The 17,283-nt window shown below is 40.9% G+C and overlaps 1 protein-coding gene across 6 annotated transcripts in view; it reads left to right on the top strand.

Annotated features, from left to right (window-relative positions):
• LOC120530767 (receptor tyrosine-protein kinase erbB-4-like) overlaps positions 1–17,283 on the top strand; it is a 799,040-nt gene that overhangs the window by 556,151 nt on the left and 225,606 nt on the right. For all 6 annotated transcript variants that reach the window (XM_039755347.1, XM_039755351.1, XM_039755348.1 and 3 more), the window contains exons 4-5: positions 5,039–5,167; positions 15,790–15,855. In XM_039755347.1, coding sequence (XP_039611281.1) covers positions 5,039–5,167; positions 15,790–15,855 — 195 coding nt within the window. The remainder of the gene's footprint in view (positions 1–5,038; positions 5,168–15,789; positions 15,856–17,283) is intronic.

Genomic DNA, 17,283 nt, shown 5'->3' on the forward strand with positions numbered 1-17,283 from the left:
TAAAGAAGGGTGGCATACGTTGTGGCATTATACAGTAATATGTGCCCAAAAAATTCTAGAAGGGTGGCAGATCTGTATAACATGTGCCTGGTGACTAAATCTCTTTTTTAGACTGGAGTTAATTCATTATTTCGCGTGGCATCTTCAAGAACCAGTTTTGTGTCCCAGGGTGTTGGTGTGGCTGCTTTATAGATGCCCTGTCCTGGTCGCTGCCTGTGTGCAGCTGGCGTGCTCTCTCTGCATCTCTGTGGGCTTTTCTCAAGGTGCTGTGCTTTGCCTCTCACATCCCAAAGCCCTGAAGGTTCAGCTGACGCTGCATAAGCGAGGGAGGATATGTGCATGCATGTGCCCCGAAGTGTACTGGCACCAAGTTCACTCTTGGTTCCCCAGTGCTACCTGGATAGGCTCCAGTACACTTAGACCCTCAACTGGATTGCATTTTAGAAAACAAGAGAGTGAAAGTGAGTCTGAACACCCTCTGTGAATTAACAGAATACCTAACTAAATATTTATTAAGCCAGTATTACTTTTTTGACTCCTTTACTCACTTTCAGGTTCAGATTATTTTACAGTTTTATATCATTTACATCTGACAATTAGGGTGGCATGATAGCACAGTGGTTAGCTGGTGAGTTCAAATTCGGTGCCCCCTGGTCATTGTCTGTGTGTCTGCATGTTCTCCTTGTGTGTCCAGAGGACAACCCACATTCAGGTACACAGGTGGAGCATTCAAACTCCACACTGGAAGTGACCAGCATGAGACCCAAACTCAAGAAACTGGACATGGGGGGCAGTGGCACTAACTACTGTGCCACCATCACGACTACTGTAGGAAATCCTTGGATGTAAGGGACTGGATGGTGGGAAGGCAACATGATATTCTCCTTCTGATTAGTTCTTCAGTCATATAACGTGCCAGGATGCCCATTTCTCTGTTTTTGTTATCTATCTATCTATCTATCTATCTATCTATCTATCTATCTATCTATCTATCTATCTATCTATCTATCTATCTATCTATCTATCTATCTATCTATCTATCTATCTATCTATGAAGGTATCTCCCTTGTGTGATCAGATGGTATCCCGGTGCCACCTTCTTCCCCTCTGCCCTCCCATTTCAGAGCAGTTCTTCTGGACCGTTGGTGTATTTCAGCAGTCATAGGTGTAGTTTGGGTGGAGCGGAGTTTTTGACAATTCCCTAATTTTGCGGCTGGTGATTTATGGACCCTCTCAAGCCAAAACCCCTAAAACTGAATTCGTGTCTTTACCCCCGTAAGCAGTTAAAGTTGTGTTTTTGAGACCCAAGGCTAAACTTTATGTGTTTAGTAAAAGCGGTGATGATAACAAGCTTATTATCGATGTAAAGTGTTTACTGTAAAACTGTGGTTTTTTGTTTCGTTTTAGTGCATTGTATTTTTAAATATATATTTTTGTTCTTTTCTTTTAAGCAGTCTGCAAAGTGCAGATGTAAAGCAGCAAAAATAAATATTTATTTCCCCAGACACCTTTCCAACATAATGTTGCATCTCCAATGGTGTATCCCAAAGAGGAAACCACATTAAATTAGTAAAAGTTAATAGTCAAGTAAGTAAATAAATTCCGCGTCTTTATTCTTTGAGTTTGCAGCCGGCGTGCATTTGAAAGGGATCTCAGTGCGCTTTGAGTTTGTCACTGTTGACTGAGCATACAAGCTCTCTGGAGAAGGCCAAGGCAGCCTGGCTGTTATTTCACTTTGAGCAGGAGCTGCTTTAGAGCCCAGAGACAAATTTCCGATTGTATTCTGCCGTTAAAGTCGCTCCCCAATTTAAATTAGTGTTTACTCTTCGCCTATCACCTAATTACATCAACATCATCCAGTGGGTTCATGCTGGCCTGTACATTAATTAAAGTGCTCCCTTCTTAAATTAAGCATAGAGAATGAAATCAATGGTGGGCTGCTGGTGGTAGCGCGAGGCCAGCGCACAGAACAATTACCCTGTTTATAGCCGATCTTTAATTGGCTCCGATGCAGAAAAGTAGTCTGGGGCCGAATCCTCCGGCTTAGCACGAGTACAAAACATTAGCCCAATTATTTCTAATTTGGTGCCTACACACATGCAATGAAACAACTTAAATCTAAATTTATACATGCATGGAGTCTGTGTAATTAGAGCCATCCGAACACTGGACGTGTCCATAAATGACCTGTCTGAGCCTTTCAAAGAAGATATTCTCAAAGAGACTGACGTGGTCCTGACTGGTTATATATGCCTACTGGGCCTGAAGTATTACCACCGACAAGGGGGGCTGAAGTGCTCGCTTCAGTAGAAGCCAGCATTGTACACCCAGCGGTGACGTGGCCGATCGTCTCCTCAGCCTTGACGCACATCAGGCACTTGTTGTTGATCTGATGCTTCACGATGATCCACTGGGGGTGCCTGGTGTTGAGTGCCTCGTCCTGAGTCTCCCAGGCCCCTTATTAGTCCATCGTCGTCTTCTTCGTTCACTCGCACCTCCATTTTTAAAACCACTTGATGTCCTTTGTGATCACAAGTGTTAATATGATAGTATTATTAGCACTAGTGAGAATATGAGTGTCATTCATTCATTCATTCATTCTTCCTTCTTTCAGTCACTCCTCCTCCTTTAGGCTCCAATTAATGGATTTAAGGTTAATGGGTATTGTTAGTATAATTATGCATTATATTCATTTATTCATTCTGTTTATTCATTCAATCATTGTTCATTTATTCTTTCACTCATTCATCCATTTTACATTTTGTGTCACATTATAATAATAATAATAATAATGATCATGATTATTAATAATAAAATACTACCACTACTTTTATTATTATAAAATACTACCACTACTACTATCATTACTATTAGTGGTAATATTCCCCCAATCCATTCTAATTTACTGTTTTAATTTGTTTCTGTCTAATATGTCAAAGCAGATTATTATTATTATTATTATTATTATTAACATAATAATACTACAATTACTACTACTACTACTCCTAATAGTAATAGTAGTGGTAGTGTTTCCACAATCCATTCTAATTTAATTACTGTTTTAATTTCTGTCTAATATGTCAAAGAAGATTATTATTATTATTATTATTATTATTATTATTATTATTATTATTATTATAATAATACTACAATTACTACTACTACTACTACTACTACTAATATAATAATAATTCTAATGATAGTAGTGGTAGTATTTCCACAAGCCATTCTAATTTACTGTTTTAATTTGTTTCTGTCTAATATGTCAAAGCAGATTATTATTATTATTATTAATAATACTATGATTACTACTATTATTAATGATAATAATACTACAATAGTACTAGTACTAGTAGTGTTAATAATCCATTCTAATAATACTGTTTTAATTTGTTTCTGTCTAATATGTTTGGGCAGATTATTATTATTATTATTAATAATATTACAATTACTACTACTACTACATCTACTAATAATAGTGGTTGTATTTCCCCAATCCATTCTAATTTACTGTTTTAATTTCTGTCTAATATGTCAAAGAAGATTATTATTATTATTAATACTACATTTATTACTACTTCCACTTCACTCATAAATTCTTACTTACAGTTACTCATCCCTTTTGCACACCAATTAGTGTAATGTGGGTAATAGTGTATAGTTATTGTTGTGATTATGATTTTTATTTTTATGAATTCATTCACTGAATTATTATTATTCATTACATTTTTTTCACATATTCATCCACTTTAGATCCTGTTATTTTTATGTCATGAGTATTATTATTAGTAGTAGTAGTAGTATTCACTATACCATTCTCATTTATTTTTTTTCGTAAATAAATTAGAAAGAAAGAAGAGTTGGGGTCTAGGGGACCCCACGTTTAATGTAGGTTGAGAGGACCAAGGTCACATCTAACGTATGCAGGCTGCAGCAGCCATGGAGCAGTTTCCATGAGAGATCCGTCCTTTAGTGAAGTTAGGACCCCAATGAACAGCTACTTCCTGTCAGACGAGCATTTAAATAGGGGAGGAGTTGGATGGGCAGGGCTTATAGACACCAGAAGTGGAAGTGATGTCAGAAGTCTTCCGGCCTTTTCTATTTTACTCTAAAAGGAATGGAAATTGTGTCAGTGCCAGTGTCACACCAAAAGCCTTCCACGCCTGTGAAACATTCCCGATGTGTGTGTGTGTGTATATGGAGATGGACAGGAGGCCTCTCAACTTGGGGAACCACCCACAAAACACAAGGAACATTACAGAACACGTGCTTCCACATATGAACATAATTATATAAACTGAACTATTATTAACATAAAATAATAATTATTATAAGCATATAAAACACTTCACATAAAAATAGAAAATACATTACAACGAAGCATAAACAGAAAATGAACTTTTATTCACTTTAACAGTTACTTGTTGTGGACCAGTCGCTGCCATCCCACTGTTTTTCCATTTTCAAACTCTTCTGAAGGCTCTGCAGGTTCTCTCCAAAGTAGGTGTCATCCTCCGATTTTTTTGCTGCCGCAAGAGGTGTTGGTGAGGCCAGCAGGGGACACTTACTCTGGGGTCTGAATGTGGATCCCAATGCCCCAGTGCAGTGACGGGGACACGTGCTGTTAAAATGGTACCGTCAGTCAGAGACATAAAACCGAGGTCCTGACACTCTGTGGTTATAAAATATCACTGGGCATCCTTTTTCGTACAGACTTCCAGTTTCTAAGATGGTGTCTTTATTGAACTTTTTGAAATATGTTGAGATTGAAGGGTCTCACTCAGTTCTCCTGTTATCTGAACTCTCTTGCAGTTGCCAAGTAGTCACCTGGTGGTCCACCTCAGCTTCACTCCTCTTTCAGACCAGTATGTACCAGTGGCCCTTTGAAACACTTTGGAAAGTCAGACACATGGTTGGCTGTGGAAGCCTGATGGTTAATTAATGTTCAGCTCTGGCTGATGTCAAGTTCCTTAAGACATCTTTAATATCTGAAGACATTCTGAATATTTAATTATTTTTTTCTCTTTATTTCTTGCAGAAATCCTGAATGGAGGAGTGTACATGGTCCAGAATAAGTTCTTATGCCACGCTGACACCATTCACTGGCAAGACATTGTGCGAAGTCCAAGAGCTGAGGTCCTCGTTCCAACAAATGGAAGTGCAGGATGTGAGTATTGCAGACATGGGGGATTGGGACGGGCAAGTCTTTACAACCAGATTGGACCTCCATTGAATAATTTTATGGGACGTTTGTTGGGGCAGTGGTATTGCCAAGATTCTGCATGGGTTCTCCAGCCAAGTTATGCACTATAGAAAGTGGCTCAGGGCCAGAGAAGGCTTCGCTAAATATCAGTCTCTAGCCACATTACCTGTCACAGGTAGGTAAGAGAAGACTTTTAAAAATATTCAAAGTCTCGTGGCCAACAGATACCTTCGGCACCTCATGTGTCTGAACCTCTCTTGACTGGCGCTTCCTCTCTCGTGTGCTCTCCCATAAAGCCTGCTTCTCATGTTCTGTCATTTTAGGGCTCCTTCCTCGCCTCCCGTCTGCTTTTATACGTCTCATCTTTGATGGTGTGCCTCCTACACCTTTACGCCTCCCTATGTGTCTCTGCCTTTCTTGCTCATTCGCATCACCAAAGCCAAACTGACCAATCAGAGTAAAGCCAGAGTAACCAATCAGACTTCCTGGAGGAACTGGACACACACAGAGACCTTAAAATTTTACTAAATATGAGGGGGAGTCAAGAAGATGGAATTTATTAGAAAATGGAGCGAACCTTCATAAAACTGATGCTGTTATTTCTCAATGGAGTCTCCACCCTTCTCAATGCACTTGGCCACATGCCTAAAAGGTTTTGTCTTGTCCTCGCCACCCCAGAGTTATTGTCGAACACACCATACCGAGGGGTCCTGAAGTCACTAGTACGAGTTGCTGTGACTCGCTAGAGACCAAAATGAAGCCTGTTATTCGATCCAAGTGGCATGGACTGCTGTCTCAAGGAGTCCTTTTACTGCCAAACAATGACACACATACACTGCTAAGAACACCAAGGCCCGTCTGGAGAAACTGGAGTTTGAGGTATTGCCACATCCTCCTTATTCGCCAGATTTGGAACCGTGTGATTTCCACCTTTTTGGATGACTAAAAAAACATCTGGGTGGTCTTCGTTTCAAGACAGGTGACAACGTGAAGAAATTGGTGCACGAGTGGTGGCGAGGATGAGACCAAACTGTTTATTCTGCTGGCAGGTGGTGCCAAGTGCATTAGGAAGGGTGGAGATGCCATTGAGAAGTGACAAGATCAGCTTTGTGAAGGTTCATTCCATTTTCGAACTTTAGCTTCACTCCCCTTCATAGCTGATGGGAGTGCTGATTAATCAAAGGGATTCCATCCATATTAGAAAAGAGTTCCTGTTCCAATCAACCACAACCTTAAAACCACCTACCAAATATTGTGTAGGACCCCTTTGTGCTGCCAGAATAGCCCTGACCTGTCATGGCATGGACTGTACAAGACCCCTTGAATGTGTCCTGTGGTGTTTGTCACCAAGACATTAGCAGCAGATCCTTCAAGTCCTGTTAAGTGACGAGGTGGGACCTCCATGGATCAGACCTGGCTTCTAAGTGCAGCCCACTGATGCTTATTCATTTGAGGTCTGGGGAATTTGCAGGCCAAGTCAATACATTGAACTCTTCGTTGTGTTCCTCAAAACTTTCCTCGACAATTTTTTTTCCAGTGTGTCAAGGTGCATTATCCTGCTGAAAGTGGCCACTGCACATCAGGGAACACCAGCACCATAAAGAGGTATACGTGGTCTGCAACACTCTTTAGGTAGGTGGAACATGTCAAAGTAACATCCACATTAATGCCAGGACCCAAGGATTCCCGGCAGATCATTACCCAGATCATCACACTGCTTCCACCAGCTTTCCTTCTTCCTATAGGGTGTCTCGTTGTCATCTGCTCCCCAGGTAAATGACGCAAATGCACCCTGCTGTCCACAGGATCAAAAAGAAAACGCCATTCATCAGGCCAGGCCACCTTCTTTCATTGCCCCTTGGTCCAGTTCTGTCACTCACGTACCCATTGTACAGGATAGGGACCAGTATGGCCAATCTGACTGTTGAGATTGAAGGGTCCCACTCAGTTCTCCTCTTATCTGAACTCTCTTCCAGTTGCCAAGTAACCACCTGGTGGTCCAGATCAGCTTCAGTCCACTTTCAGAACAGTATGTACCAGTGGCCCTTTGAAACACTTTGTAAAGTCGGACACATGGTATCGGTAATCGGTATGTATGAGGAGGAAGAAAGAAAAATGTATAACAATAATTTTAAAAAAAAAAATGTGAAAGTGGCCTGAGAAGATAAGTTGAACATCAGCAGTAAATACAACAGAACTGAGTTTCATTGAGTTTTTGGGTGGACGGTCTGGTGGCCCAGTGGTTTGCACTTCTACGTTAAAGCTCCAAATGCTGGTCTTTGTACCTCATTTCTGCAGAGGTCACATTTTGCCACTTTGACTGGTGGCCTTAAACTGACCCAAAGTGTGGAGGTCTGCAGTGGGCTTCCCGTTCAAAACTGGACACTTTAAACTGACAGTCTTTAACAGTGAACTCCAGGATTCTTTGGTTTCAAGTTGGCAAGGCTGGCCAGTCACTCACTTCCCAGACCCCAAAAGTCTTAACTTCGTTTGTGATTTAGTGTGAATAAAGTTACTTAAAAAGACAAGAACAAGGTACTTTGAGTCCAAAGACCCAAAAACGAATCCCCGGCACAGACTTTAAAATGCCCCCGCACATGAAAGAAAAACGTCCCTCAGTAATCCCACCCCACTGATACCCTGCAAATTGTAATTTGCCATGCACTGCTTATTATAGACAGAGCGATCGCGAACACCCAGAGCCACGCAGTCAGGCAAATTTTGACAGGCCGCTGCTGGATGAATGACCCTGGGGTCTGAAACAATCACTGAACCTTTAAATACCAATTTCAAAGATATTAAACAGCCCAGAGAACATTCCAAAAAAGGTAAACTTTAATTGGATTTCAACACAAAATGAGGATGGGAAAAGTAAAAAAAAAAAAAAAAAATAGTTTAGAGGCACAACTTTAAACAAATGAGCGTCTCGTCTGCTGCTGTGCTCACTTTGATTACACGGTGACGACTTGGACATTTTAATTAAGCACATCCACCCAAGCAGTTGTGGGTGAAAATGTGAACACCCCGATGGACTTTGCAAGACTCCCTCTATGTGTGTGGGGTTTGCTCCGGATACTCCTTTCACCTCCTCGGAAATGTGCAGGTGGGGTCAGCGGGTGATTAGAAAATGGCTGACTGTGATAGACAGATAGGTAGATTTGAAAGGCGCTGTATAACTGATACGTAGGTGGACTGATGGATCGAAGAGGAGACACTCCATATAAAAGAGTGATAGGAGAAGCTTTAAGTAAGAGCTAGGAAAGGCCTAACATGATTGATACAGAGACAGACTGACAGATAAAGATAAATATGAAAGGCATTATATAACACACAGACATAACATACTGTAATTGATACGTAGATGGACTGATCGACAGGAATAACGACTGCTGTACCTGGCATTAACACTTCTCCTGCAGATTAAAAGATAAGTTCATAAATGGATGGAGAGAAAGGCACTATATAATAGATAGATAGATAGATAGATAGATACAAACCGGATTCCAAAAAAGTTGGGACACTATACAAATCGTGAATAAAAACTGAATGCAATGATGTGGAGGTGCCAACTTCTAATATTTTATTCAGAATAGAACATAAATCACGGAACAAAAGTTTAAACTGAGAAAATGTATCATTTTAAGGGAAAAATATGTTGATTCAGAATTTCATGGTGTCAACAAATCCCAAAAAAGTTGGGACAAGGCCATTTTCACCACTGTGTGGCATCTCCCCTTCTTCTTACAACACTCAACAGACGTCTGGGGACCGAGGAGACCAGTTTCTCAAGTTTAGAAATAGGAATGCTCTCCCATTCTTGTCTAATACAGGCCTCTAACTGTTCAATCGTCTTGGGCCTTCTTTGTCGCACCTTCCTCTTTATGATGCGCCAAATGCTCTCTATAGGTGAAAGATCTGGACTGCAGACTGGCCATTTCAGTACCGGATCCTTCTCCTACGCAGCCATGATGTTGTGATTGATGCAGAATGTGGTCTGGCATTATCTTGTTGAAAAATGCAGGGTCTTCCCTGAAAGAGATGACGTCTGGATGGGAGCATATGTTGTTCTAGAACCTGAATATATTTTTCTGCATTGATGGTGCCTTTCCAGACATGCAAGCTGCCCATGCCACACGCACTCATGCAACCCCATACCATCAGAGATGCAGGCTTCTGAACTGAGCGTTGATAACAACTTGGGTTGTCCTTGTCCTCTTTGGTCCGGATGACATGGCGTCCCAGATTTCCAAAAGAACTTGATTGTGACTCGTCTGACCACAGAACAGTCTTCCATTTTGCCACACTCCATTTTAAATGATCCCTGGCCCAGTGACAACGCCTGAGCTTGTGGATCTTGCTTAGAAATGGCTTCTTCTTTGCACTGTAGAGTTTCAGCTGGCAACGGCGGATGGCACGTGGATTGTGTTCACTGACAATGGTTTCTGGAAGTATTCCTGAGCCCATTCTGTGATTTCCTTTACAGTAGCATTCCTGTTTGTGGTGCAGTGTCGTTTAAGGGCCGGAGATCACGGGCATCCAGTATGGTTTCACGGCCTTGACCCTTACGCACAGAGATTGTTCCAGATTCTCTGAATCTTCGGATGATGTTATGCACAGTTGATGATGATAGATGCAAAGTCTTTGCAATTTTTCGCTGGGTAACACCTTTCTGATATTGCTCCGCTATCTTTCTGCGCAACATTGTGGGAATTGATGATCCTCTACCCATCTTGGCTTCTGAGAGACACTGCCAGTCTGAGAAGCTCTTTTTATACCCAATCATGTTGCCAATTGACCTAATTAGTGTTTATTGGCCTTCCAGCTCTTCGTTATGCTCAAATTTACTTTTTCCAGCCTCTTATTGCTACTTGTCCCAACTTTTTTGGGATTTGTTGACACTGTGAAATTTTGAATCAACATATTTTTCCTTTAAAATGATACATTTACTCGGATTAAACGTTTGATCTGTCATCTACGTTCTATTACAAATAAAATATTGACATTTGCCATCTCCACATCATTGCATTCAGTTTTTATTCACAATTTGTTTAGTGTCCCAACTTTTTTGGAATCCAGTTTGTAGATAGATAGATAGGAAAGGCACTGCATGATAAATAGAAAGATAGATATGAAAGGCACTATATAATGGATAGAGAGTCAGTTAGTCAGTCCAGCAGCCATACTAGATGCACTTCAGAGAATGTTCAGGCCTGGTCAGTACTTGATGGGTGACCATCTAGAAGAGCTTGGGTTGCTGATGTAAGAGGCTTTGATGAGGCCAGCAGGGGGCGCTTACCCTGTGGTCTGAATGTGGATCCCAATGCCCCAGTGCAGTGATGGAGACACTGTGCTGTTAAACTATTGCCTTCCTTCAGATGAGACATAAAACCAAGGTCCTGAGTCTCTGTGGTCATAAAAGATACCTGGTGATCCTTAGTAAAGAGTAGAGTGTATCACATAGTTCAGGCTAAATTTCCCACCACAGCCTGCTCATTCTGGTCCCCTAATCATCCCCTGTCTCTAACAGGCTGACTATCTTTCTACGTTTCACCACCTAACAGCTAATGTGTGGTGAGTGTACTGGTGTAAAAATGGCTGCCGTCACATCATCCAGGTGGGTGCTACACATTAGAGGGAGTTTGAAGTGGCTCCCCACTGAGAAAAGTGCTACATAAATGTAAAGAATTAGTATTAGATAGATAGATGTGATAGACACTATATAATTGATAAATGTCATTACAGTTTAGGGTAGGGTGACAAATCGTATGAAAATTACTAATCAGAACAGTGATTGATAGATAGATATGAAGGCACTGTAAGATAGATAGATGTGAAAGGCACTATATAATAGATAGACAGATCAAAATCTACATGAGTAAATAATAATAATAATAACATTTTATATATTGGCTTTCTTATTCCTAAATAGTCCAAGAGTCCACAAATGAGCCTATAAGGCTGTAGAGTATAAACATTATTTAGATATAAAGATAAAAATTTGGTGTAATTTTTAAAATCATTAAAATAAAATAAATATATATATATTTAAAAAGATACATCAGAATGGCCCAGAATGATGTAAAAAGAGTCTATGAATGAGATGCTGCTCAGATGTCGTGTCAGGTCCCACTGACTGTAAATGTGTTTTAAAATGGAAGAGTGAAAAATATAAAGATCTCGCCTGAAGAAGGGGCCTGTGTTGCCTCGAAAGCCTGCATCTTTTTAGTTAGCCAATAAAAGGGGCCATTTTGCTTGGCTTTTCTCTACATTCATAATGGCTAACACGGTACAACACCCTAGTACTAAGTTAAAGTAGATAAATATATATATTTTTAAAAAATATCGTGGTGGCCTAGAGTGAGGTACATAATAAGAGAGTCCTGACGCTTAAAATACACATAAATGAATTTAACAAAGTAAATAAATAAATAGTTAAAGCACTTAGAAAATCAAAATTATTCACTAAGCAGGTCATTTCTTAAGCATCCTCACCACGGACCCCACACACACTAAACCCATCCCTTTGTCCAATGTTATTTACTGTGTGCAGCCTCCGCCAGCTTCATTGGCTCTTTCCTGAGGTTGTTGCAGATGCTATGCATCTCTTTCTGACTCTGAATTCTGATTGTTGTGCACAAGCAGAAGCAAATTTTGAGTGAAATGAGCGCGTCTTTTGAAGTCTCGAGCAGGTCAGTGTGAAGCCAATCGAAGATATAAAGTGAAGATTGGAAGCGCTCAGCACTGCATGCGTGCAGGCTGATTTAGAACTGGGTCACTACACTAAGCGACAGCTCCGGGGGGAGATGACTTTCATTCTGTTGCTTTTTACCCAATGTAGCAGTTTTATGTATTTATTTTTTATTCTTTGTTACCGACACTTTGCAGTGTAGGCAAATAGAAAATGGAATGAGCTGAGCATTTGTTTTTGACGGCTGAAGTCTGTGTATGTGTTCCTATGCAATGCAAAATGAATGAATTGTAATAGAAAAAAGTTTCAGTTTCCCTTATCTATCTATCTATCTATCTATCTATCTATCTATCTATCTATCTATCTATCTATCTATCTATCTATCTATCTATCTATCTATCTATCTATCTATCTATCTATCTATCTATCTATCTATCTATATAGTGCCTTATCTATCTATCTATCTATCTATCTATCTATCTATCTATCTATCTATCTATCTATCTATCTACGTTATTCCAGAAACCGATTTATTTTTATGTAACTTTTTTTTTACAAGTTTCACTTTTGTTATTTAGAATAAAAAATGTCATACAAAACCGAGGAGCTGTAGAAGTTAACCACTGTGCCACCATGCCACCCCCAAATTTGTGCCTCACTTCTGAGATAAATAAGAAGCCAAGAGTTCTGTATTTTATTCTTGTTTTTTTAATTTGGTGATTTTCTTTTTTTGCTGTGAAAGGAGTTTTATGAGTCAAAAGCTGAATGATTCCAAAGCTCCTTTTGTAACATTTGCTTTAATAATGCCATTTATTCTTTGAGGCTCGTTTTATTGCTGTCTGAATGCTCCACAGACAGGAGTGGCCCCACGTCTTAGATGGTATAACCATCTGGGGGTAGGGGTTTGCCATGAACTGTAATACCTGGATCAGTGCAATTTTATTTCAGCGTAATTACTCTTAAATGTACTTAAATATAGGGAGCGGGTGACACCAAGAGAAAAGACTTGGGTGCTATGTAATTATGGAAGAATCAATTACAATGCAAGCATAGTGGCAAAAAGAGAGACCCTGTGTCCCTGAGAACAGCTGATTTCTCCTTTATGTAGAGGTGTAAGGAAAGTGTCAGGAAGTTTTACAGCAAATGTCAGGCCTTTTTGCTCCTCATAGGATGTGAAAAGGAAGCAATTAGGTCTTAAACAGCTCACTTGCTGGCTGTCATGTTAACTACGGGCAAGCTGCACTTACCTACAGCTGTGCCAGCCGGGTACACAAAAGAGCTGAAAAGACAATACAAAGGTGATTGGCCTCTACTTCTGCATCTTTTTGTTTTGTTCTCTGTGCTTGGATCTTTTTACCCTTGTAGCTGCAGAATTAATCGACTGTGATGTGGTAAATGTGCTGTAATTACAGTATATACTGGAATAAAGGATTGTTATTAAATCAAATAGCCGCCTCGCAAGTGACCGGTGGGAAGAAAAATAGCCAGCTTTTGTGTTGTTTAAATTATGTTAACACTAATGGTACTGCTATGCATATCTTTCTCAGAGAGACACTTTCACGTCCTGCGAGATGAGACTTTGTGCCAAGAGATTTAACCACAGAAATAAAAGACAAAGAGTAGATGACAAAGTAGAACGTCAAAAACGTTGGTGCGTTACAAATGCAGAGCAGGTTAGAGAGAATGGAAGTATGAAAATTGGAAATTCTCAAAATAACTGATCGTAAAGATCGCATTAGCGCAAACAAATGGAAATTATTACTCGGTGAAATAATGGAACAGTGAAAATAGATCAAATATATTGTTCGGATTTAAACTTTAATTTGGTGACTTGTAGATCGTCTAATTCGTGTTGCCATCAGGGAAAAGTCGTGTTTTTTCCCAATGAAGAGGCGTATCCACGAGAAATAAGATTTGTTGCTTGGTGAAAGTGAAATCCCGCGAGAGAAAATTTCAAGCCCCGCGAGACAAGACTTTATGCAAAGAGATTTGGAAAAGTCCGCCCACATCTAAAACATTTACAGCCACGCCCACATTTCAATCATTTCTCATTTGTGTGAATGCTATTGTCAGACACAGTTCGTGTAGAGAGAAAGAAATGATATTCACTCAAGGGGTAGTTATACGCTGCGTTGTCACGAAGTAAGTCAAAACACGGAATAAAAATTCAGTGCGATATTGATGAAAAGGTAAATGCGGAAAGAGATCAAATATATGGACATGGGTGATATGTAGAGTAGATATTGTTTGGCTTTAAACTTTAAGTCGGAGACTTGTAAATCGTCTAATTTGTGTTTCCATCAGGAAAAAGTAGAGTTTCTTCCCAATGAAGAGGCGTATCCATGAGAATTAAAAGATTTGTTATTTGTGAGCAGGAGAGGTTGGGGGCCTGAGCCAGCCGGGATGCCTGGAAGGACCGGGAAGCAGTGTGTACGTCCCCCGGGCCATGAGGGGGCAACCACTGAGGATAAGGAGGGGCCTATGGCCACCCCAGGGGGCGTCCCGAGCGTCGTAGAGCCCAGGAAACCTGCACTTCTGCCACACCTGGGAAGGTGGAGGAAAGACCCTCCAAGGACACCCGGAGTGCTTCTGGGCCCAAGGGCAGCACTTCACCACACCACACCAGGAAGTGCTGCCGGAAGAGCATCATCAAGCACCTGGAGCACATCTGGACGGGAATAAAAGGGGCCGCCTCACTCCAATCTGAAAGCTAGAGTCGGGAGCGGGAGCAGAGGAAAGGCGGTCCAAGGGCATTGGGAAGACGGCCCGTGTTAATGGTGATTGGTGCGGGAGCACTGTGTGTTGTGTGGACTTTATTCAATAAACGCGTGTTTTTGTGTTTGTCTGGTGGTGTTCAGACCCACGAAGTTGCTGGCGTGTGGTGCAGGCAGGGTGGTTGGCAAGCGAAGCAAACAGTGGGCACAGCCCCCTAAGTACTTATATGCAATTTTTGTGGGCAATTTATCTGTCACATGTGGTACATGTTGGCGACAAGGTTGAGACATTACTGTAAATCATCTTGCACATCTACCCTATTAACTGACAAACAAATGACATATCACAAACATTTTTAGCAATAAAATGCTTTGCATTTGTCACTCCAACAGATGCCACATCACAAGCATTGATGCTGCTTTTACAAGCGCCATTCCAAATAGCATATACCAGAGACAAATATTTTGCATTTGTCATTCCAACAGATGGTGCATTGTGAACATTAACAACCCTGCATGATGAAACTCAAGCCAGATGGCACATAACAGATCAATAGATACATTTGTAAGGCACTATATGGTTTGTAGATCGATAAATAGAAAAGGCACTATACGATAGATAGATAGTTAGATACACAGATAGTTGCGATAGGCACTATATAGTAGATTGATAAGATATAGCATTGGTATTTTTGCTGCTTTATATGTTTTTATTGTCTGTCATAGTTGGAATGCCAGCTTCTGAGGAGGTTCTATGTATGATGACACATCAGAATTATTTCCCACACTGTACGCTAAGTGCCTAATGCATTCATTTTTCATCAACCAGCCTTGTGCATTAAAGTAAATGCTGAATTTTTTTCCCTGAAAATACTTCGGCACAGAAGATAAAGCGCTTATAATTTGAGCTATAGGCGCAGTTTGTGCAGGAAACTTTTAAATGTTCTCTGGAAACGCATTTCATAAACATCCTACCTACTACTCCAACCCCGCTTTTGCCATCTGTTAATTGGAAAATTGGAGCCATTAAGTCAATATAAAAACGTTATTCACTATGGCATGAGAGTGCGTCTGAACGGCACTATGCTGTATTCTCTGGCCTTTATCCACACCCCACCTCTACATGACATTTATTTTGAACGCTGACGAGTCTTCCTTTCTCTCTCTCTCTCTTTTATTTACAGGTGGGAAATGTCACAAGTCATGTACCGGACGCTGCTGGGGCCCAAACGAATTCCAGTGCCAGATCTGTGAGTAAACCATCAGCATTCCTTCACTGCTTCTGATGCGTCATGGAGTCTGTCGAAGCCCGGGCTCTAAGACTGTGAAGTAGGTTGTGTTAGCCAGCCCAGTGGCGACAAAACTGGACAGTCACTCGCTGTCACCTCCGACTCACTGCGTGGCCTAACACATTGTGGAAAGAATGTTTGCTTATTCTGTATGAAGACGCATTAGAGATGGGGGTGTCTTAGGGTTTAGCTGTCTGAGTGCTGTGAGAAAGTATTTGCCCCCTTCCTAATAGCCTGTGTGGTTTGGTTTGTTGTACACAGTGAATGACATCAGGCCTTTAGACAAAATGCAATATGAGAGAACACACAGTACAGCTTTTAAATCATCACTCAAGAAGCAAAGTTATTCAGCACCCCATCACCAATGTGTAAAAGTAATTTCCCCCCGTGGTCTCAATGCCTGATTACACATCCTTTAGCAGTAATTATCACTGCTTAACACTTCCTTTAATTTGATTTTGTTTTTTGTTTGTATGTCAATGTTGAGGACTTTTAGCCCACCTTTCTTTGCAGAACTGCCTTATTTCAGACACAAAGGTTTGTGAGCATCACCTGTCATTGGGTGGTCTGTTGGGTTCTAGTCAAGACTTTTCACTAAGCCACTCTTAAACTAAAACTTTCATTGTACGTCTTCTTTTGATTGGATATTTTCCTTAAGAATATTCCTTGAGCGTACAGAATTCATAGCTGCTGCATGAATAACGAGTCTTCTGAACACCACCATACTAGAACTGCCATGTTTTCTTGTAGGTTTGGTGTTCTTACTGGCAACCACCATACATTGAGGACCCTGTCTCATCCAAAGAGTTCTTCTTTTGGCTCGTCTGTCCCTAAAACGTTATGCCAAAAGGCTTGAGGATCGTCCAGGTGTTTCTTTGCAAATGCAATACACTCCTGGATAGTAGAAGTTTCCACCTTGCTATTTTATCCCAACATTCCCAATTTTTCCTCCGTCTCTTTCTTATCGAGGGGTGATGAACAACAACCTCAGCTGAGCTTAGGGAGGCCTGCAGTTCTTTGGCTGTTCTTGTTGAGATCTTCTGTGCCTTCTTAAATGAGTAGTCACTATGCTCTGGAGGTCGTTTTGGCAAGCTGGCCTTCCCCACTGTTCCAGACGTTCTCCATTGGGAGATGATGGTGCATTGGAGTCCCAGAGCCTTAGAAATGGCTTTGAAAGTTTCCACAACTTTTCTTTTTCTTTGTCTCTTCTGACATTTTCTTTGATCAAGGCCTTGTTTCGTCTGAATGTATTCAGCCGTAGACTTGCTGGTGTCTTTGGGGTTGTTGTCCTGATGTGTTAACCCAGTTATGCTTCGGCTCCAGCTCATGGGCGGAATGTTCTGGTAAAGTGCAGAATTTCCTGTTCCCTCAATAATGGCAGATCCTCCA

This window comes from Polypterus senegalus, chromosome 6, assembly GCF_016835505.1.
Source record: "Polypterus senegalus isolate Bchr_013 chromosome 6, ASM1683550v1, whole genome shotgun sequence".
Classification (NCBI taxonomy): domain Eukaryota; kingdom Metazoa; phylum Chordata; class Cladistia; order Polypteriformes; family Polypteridae; genus Polypterus; species Polypterus senegalus.